Source organism: Rhyacophila brunnea, unplaced genomic scaffold (genome assembly GCF_057557595.1).
Source record: "Rhyacophila brunnea isolate RB1 unplaced genomic scaffold, BYU_Rbru_1.0 scaffold_145, whole genome shotgun sequence".
Classification (NCBI taxonomy): Eukaryota; Metazoa; Arthropoda; class Insecta; order Trichoptera; family Rhyacophilidae; genus Rhyacophila; species Rhyacophila brunnea.
In genome coordinates, this window is record NW_028232801.1 from 711,087 (window position 1) to 717,309 (window position 6,223).

At 35.8% G+C, this 6,223-nt stretch overlaps 2 protein-coding genes and 1 non-coding gene across 3 annotated transcripts; 2 read left to right on the forward strand and 1 right to left on the reverse strand.

Annotated features, from left to right (window-relative positions):
• Positions 1 to 173: 173 nt before the first annotated feature.
• LOC147075436 (uncharacterized) lies at positions 174 to 3,940 on the forward strand. The gene is made up of 5 exons (XM_085942500.1): positions 174 to 639; positions 784 to 902; positions 1,062 to 1,374; positions 1,672 to 1,776; positions 3,609 to 3,940. The coding sequence occupies exons 1-5, from the start codon at positions 174 to 176 to the stop codon at positions 3,938 to 3,940; spliced, it is 1,335 nt and encodes a 444-aa protein (XP_085798626.1).
• A 77-nt stretch (positions 3,941 to 4,017) lies between these two features.
• LOC147075437 (uncharacterized) lies at positions 4,018 to 5,325 on the forward strand. Its single transcript, XM_085942501.1, has one exon. It carries the CDS (start codon positions 4,018 to 4,020, stop codon positions 5,323 to 5,325), a length of 1,308 nt encoding a protein of 435 aa, XP_085798627.1.
• Positions 5,326 to 5,439: 114 nt separating this feature from the next.
• On the reverse strand, positions 5,440 to 5,542 carry TRNAI-UAU (transfer RNA isoleucine (anticodon UAU)). Its single transcript has 2 exons — positions 5,506 to 5,542; positions 5,440 to 5,475 (listed from the first exon to the last, which is right to left on the reverse strand). It is a non-coding gene; the product is annotated as a tRNA-Ile (tRNA).
• Between the last annotated feature and the right edge of the window lie 681 nt (positions 5,543 to 6,223).

Below are 6,223 nucleotides of genomic sequence, written 5' to 3' on the forward strand. Positions count from 1 at the left end.
GCACTTATACACCATCCATCACAAATACAATTTCCATCTGTATTAAATATTGATAGACATTATAAGTCAGTCTAGAAATTCCAGTGAAATCAGCTCACATATGGTTGTTTTGTAAATTAATTTTATATGTATTTTTTCAAAATTTTTAAATTTTATCAGATCGCCCTTTAGAAATGGGCAGTAAAGAGCAAACTGGAAAAAAAGACGCTTTCGATACTTCAGAACTCAAAACCGTACTTGAAGTTAAGAAACCATCTGTTGTAAAGAACAGAAGAAATAGAAAATCTATAGCAAAAACCATATGCCCAAAAGAAGAGACAAACATCGAAGATAATAGTGTATCTGAGGATTCATCATCTGATCAAATTGATGGTGAGCATAACGATCAACTTCTAGATTACTTTGATCTGGATATGGACTTGTTCGTAAATGGAAAGCAAATTATAGATGATTCACAAGTTAAACTATTTAAAAATAGAAAATACGGATTAGTTGGAAAGAATGGGGCAGGAAAAACAACTCTTCTTAGGGCACTGAGAAAAAAGCAATTTGGAATTCCAAAAGCCATGAAGGTTCATCTAATCAAGCAGGAATTTAACTCCAATAAGACAGTGATAGAATATGTTGGTATGGATGGAGGTAAGGCACTACAATTATTGGGGTTTATACCATTAACAAATAGTCAAACTCTTGCAAAGAATGATCATGATAGTATGGGGAGTGATAAAGTCAACATTTCTTCAAAAGCGCCATCTTATAATACATCAATCAATGATCTGTCAGGTGGTTGGAGGATGAGAGTTCAGTTGGCTAAAGCTATACACAAGAACCCAGAATTGCTTTTGTTGGATGAGCCCACTAATTTTTTGGACATCGAAACAATTACTTTTTTGGAGGAATTTGTAAAAAATCTAAAAACTGTGATTATTGTTTCCCATGACAAACACTTTTTAAATTCGACCTGTGATACCATTCTTCATCTTAATAACTGTAAGGTTACCCTTTACAAGGGAAATTATGATGCTTTTCTAAAACAATATGATGATATTATCAACAATCAGATTAAGCTGTATAATGAACAGCAAGCGGAGATAGAGCATCTTATGAGCTTTATAAATAGATTTCGAGCAAACGCGGCCAGAAGCTCTCAGGCCCAAAGTAGAATGAAGGTATTGGAAAAGATGGAGAAGTTGGAAATGCCAAAAGTGGAGCATAAACTGAAGTTTAGATTTCAATCGGACAAATTATCATCCGAATTGGTAATAGAGTTGAGGAATGCATCTTATTCTTATGGAGATAGGATGATATTCAAAAATGTTGATTTCAAGATTAACTCTGATTCCAGAATTGTAATAGTTGGAGAAAATGGGCAAGGTAAATCCACATTACTGAAATTACTAAGTGGGCAGATTACTGATGGTGGAGAGTGCAAGGCCAATAGTATGGAAACCGACAAAACAACATTTTCTAATGGTCCTAAGTTCAATAGGAGTTCTGTTATTGTTAATCCCGATTGTAAAATTTCTTATTTTGCCCAACATCATATAGATCAACTAAACATGTCGATGGATGCCGTCACTTATCTCATGCAGTTCTATCCTCTAGAAGAATCGCGGAGAAGAATGAGTAACTTTGGATTAATTAATAATCAGCAAATCTCCACTCTTTCAGGTGGACAGAAAAGCAGGCTAGCATTTGCCAGAATGGATGTTAGTAATTTGCTGATATTGGATGAGCCAACAAACCATCTGGATATTGTGGCTATCTCTGCTCTTAGTGAGGCTATTAATGAATACAAAGGAGCAGTAATATGTGTTAGCCACGATATGGCATTTTTAGAAGAATGCTTCAATGAAGTGTATGTTTGTGAAGAGGGGTCACTATTCAGATATAATGGGACGCCTGAAGATTATAAGGATGAGTTAAGAATGAAGATCAGCCAGATGGCTCAAAAGATTGTTTACAATCAATGAAATCTGGATGACTCATGGAAGAATGCAGGTATACATGAAATTGATGCATAATATTCACTACGAAAGCAAGTACTGCAAATTGCTCATTAGATTGATATTGAAAAGGAACCATATGAATAAACTATTGCGATGGCAAAGAGCCTTAATATATTTTGTTTAAAACAGGTATTGTAGAAGACAGCTATTTATTCTCTTTAAATGTATAAAAATAATGATAGTGCACTCGATGATATATCGATAGGTAGGTTTTCTTCTAATCCTAGTTAATTGAGTAACTATTGGGCTTGATGTCTGATGAGCCTCGCACTATAAACTATCAATACTCCAAAACAACTTTCCATCGTGTATACATTACCCACACCTATGAGTCTTTTTCAAGGTCCTCTTATATCTATATTGCTTGCCGCATTTGTCACAGGTATGTCTAAATCCCTCATGTTCTACTTTCTTGTGATAATTAAGAGCATAGGCCGTTTTATATTTCATACTGCATAAATCACATGAAAAAGGATCTTTTGGATTGGAGTTTACTATATTCATTTTTATAGTTTTGGTAGATTGATAATTTTGAGAGAGATATTGTCCATCTTCGGTATAAGTGTTTATATCGTCTTTCTCAATAGCATTATTTACTAACTCCTCTCCTTTACAAATTTTTAAATGCTTAGTTAATAATTTTTCTCGCTGATAAACCTTTCCACAGTTTCCACAACTTTGTTTATTTATGCATCTATGCCTAATCAGAGAGCTTTTGTAAAAATAGGATTTATTGCAGTTCTTACAGGAAAATATGCAGTTGTTTCTTGTAGTTGTAGAAATGTCTCTATTTTCAAGCAACGTTAAAGATTTTCCAGGTTGAATTGGATCATCCAATGATAATGTGGCCGACTTATCTTGGGATCTATTTGCTTTAGTACTACTAATTCTATGAATTTTACTTAAATGCACATTTAGCGCTTTCTTGGAATAATATTTCAAAGAACAAATATTACATTGAAATGGTCGATTCTTCATATGCACATTTAAGTGATCTTCTAGCTTTGCATTGCAGGGGAACGATTTAGTACAATTTTCGAAAGGACATAGAATAACCATTGGCTTTGCGAAATACTGGGGGGTCTGGAAAAATCCACATGTTATGAATATATGGTTAGTTTTAAATAACAACAATTCTTCCTATGGCTTGTAATTTATTATGGGCATTACTTTATCCTCCATGTAAAGTAGAGATCAGTACTATTTCGCTATGTTCATCTATAAGTTCATCCTTCTCTAGTAAATCCGATTGTCTTCCATTTACTATTACCAGTGTGCCATTAGCCAATTTCCCACCAACTCCAAAGAAGCTCTTTCTTGACGGCTCTACATTTGTATAAATATAGTGAATAATCTCATTCAATGTACATTTGGGGAGATTGAGCGTAAGTGGATTGTTATTGAGTGAATCTTCACTAGCACCATTAAAAATAATTTTCATGAGAAAGGGATAAATAAGAGGAAAGATATGATTATTGATGTGTTTGTGATAGATGACATGCTATGGACAAAGTTGTGATGTAGGTGAGATATATTTCTTATCCCCCATGATTTTGATTGTTAATGAATTGGACCAGTTAATTTTTAAATGTGAACTAGATCTAGGTGCAGGAGGCTCAGGTAACCAAACTTCACAAGGCAAAACTACCACAGCAGACTCTGATGGGCCTTTGCCTTTCTTGCTTGGATATGCAGCACTCGATACTCAAAGTTCAAAGTATTCCTATGGGGAATATGAAATATTTAAATACTTCTGTAACACAGGCCACAAAATCGTTGTTGTTGGTAAAGGCTACAAAAAGAAAAGGTTGGAGGAATATGCCTTCGAAATTGATAAGCTATTGTCCCTGGAAATGCTAAAGCCAACTACAAATGATCGAGAATATTTATCTGATGAGTTTAAGGAAGATGTAGTTAATAAAATCAAATAGTTGATACAACAGTCCAAATCCTTTATATTTTTGTGCTTCGCTCTATATTCCTTTTTTTCCATAAATTTTTTACCCCAATGAGAGAAATTATTCATATCCAAGCCGGTCAATGTGGAAACCAAATCGGTACTAAATTCTGGGAGACTATCTCCCAAGAGCATGGGGTGAACGAAGCTGGTTTGTATCAAGGGGTCAGTGATCTCCAGAAAGATCGAGTTGAGGTTTATTATAATGAATCATCGTCAGGGAAATATGTCCCAAGGGCAGTATTAGTGGATTTAGAGCCTGGTACTATGGATGCAGTAAGAAGTGGCCGATATGGAGAGTTGTTCAGGCCAGACAATTTTATTTTTGGACAGAGTGGTGCAGGTAATAACTGGGCCAAGGGCCATTATACAGAAGGTGCAGAGCTAGTTGATCAGGTATTGGATGTAATCAGGAAGGAGTCCGAGAAAACAGACTGCTTACAGGGCTTCCAGCTAACGCATTCTCTTGGTGGTGGTACAGGAAGTGGTATGGGGACTTTGTTGGTTTCTAAGATCAAGGAGGAGTTTCCAGATAGGATGCTGGCCACATTTTCGGTAGTTCCATCGCCAAAAGTTAGTGATGCAGTTGTAGAGCCATATAATGCTACATTGAGTATTCATCAACTAGTAGAGAATGCCGATGAGACATTTTGTATTGATAATGATGCTCTGTATGAAATCTGCCACAACACTTTAAAACTAAAAACACCTGGCTATGACAATCTCAATTCCCTTGTTTCATCCGTTATGAGTGGTATTACCACATGTTTAAGATTTCCAGGACAGCTTAATTCTGATTTGAGAAAGCTGGCAGTAAATATGATCCCGTTTCCGCGCCTTCACTTTTTCTGTGTGGGATACGCACCTCTTTTTGCAGAGGCTAGCCAGAAATTCAAAACCTATTCTGTAAATGAATTAACTGCCCAGATGTTTGATTCGAGAAACATGATGACTGCCTGCAATCCAAAGAATGGTAGATATTTGACTGCAGCCGCTGTCTTCAGAGGAAAGATTTCCATGAAGGATGTGGAAGAACAGATGAATACCATTCAAACACGAAATTCAGATTGCTTTGTGGAGTGGATTCCAAACAATGTCCAGACAGCAGTCTGCAATGTTCCTCCAACCGGATTAGACATGTCAGCTACATTTATTGGTAATACCACATCAATCCAAGAATTATTTAAAAGAGTTGCGGATCAATTCTCCTCAATGTTCAGAAGAAAGGCCTTCTTGCATTGGTATACTGGTGAGGGAATGGATGAAGTTGAATTTGCAGAAGCAGAGTCCAACTTACAGGATTTATTGAGTGAATATCAACAGTACCAGGAAGTTGGTATTGATGAGATTGAAAATTAAATGAATTAGAGAATTTTGTAAAGATTTTATTCAGGCATCCTAAAATATAATATAACTAAGGTAATTTTAGAGCAAATATTTAAAATTATGAAAGCAAAAAGAGTTGGGCAAAAATGCTCCTGGCGGGGTTCGAACCCGCGTCCTCAGCATAACTCTGCTGATCATCATAGTTTTTCAACTTATAAGTACCGCGCTCTGGCCACTGAGCTACAGGAGCACGCAAAGCACTATAACATAAAATAAAACAACATGTAGACCAACCACAGCCATCAAATAAATTGTTAAACCATAAAAATAAGAGAGGAAATTTAGTTTGCATCTTATATTGCACAGCAATACTGTTAAAATACGAGAATCTGATAGGTTTTTAGAATCATAATTTATTTCAATTAACAGACTGATGACTCCGGTGTAAAAAATTGTGTGCTCGAAATACTTAGTTTTCCGGGGGAAGTGAGCTGAATGGAATTTTTCCACGCAACCAATCATGCAAAATCATTTTGGATATCAAGTCCACATTGGGCTCTCCACACTTGATAATCTTCCCAAATCTTTTTGCCATTTTTACAAATAGATCGTCAATACTGGTAATTTGTATTCTATAAACGGCTTCAATAGCCTCTTTACCTACTTTCTCAACAATATCTGAAATATATATGTCGGGATCCTCTATACTTTCAATCCGAATAGCTCCGTGTAATACAGCATCTCTGAGATCAGTGATCGGAACAACACCAGGAGAGTCTATTAAATAAAGATCCTTCATCAAAGTAATATATTGCCATACCTTAGTCTGTCCTGCCACTGGTGCAACAGAACACACTTTCTTATCACGAAGAGCATTAATAATACTAGACTTTCCAGAGTTTGGATAACCAACAAATCCTACGCTTATACT

Coding starts and splice junctions, on each gene's coding strand:
- LOC147075436 (XM_085942500.1), top strand. CDS start 174: ATGGGCAGTAAAGAGCAAACTGGAAAAAAAGACGCTTTCGATACTTCA. Junction 903..1,061: donor TTACTTTTTTGGAGGAATTT/GTAAAAAATCTA, acceptor ATCAACAATCAG/ATTAAGCTGTATAATGAACA. Junction 1,777..3,608: donor TGTGGCTATCTCTGCTCTTA/GTGAGGCTATTA, acceptor AATGTGAACTAG/ATCTAGGTGCAGGAGGCTCA.
- LOC147075437 (XM_085942501.1), top strand. CDS start 4,018: ATGAGAGAAATTATTCATATCCAAGCCGGTCAATGTGGAAACCAAATC.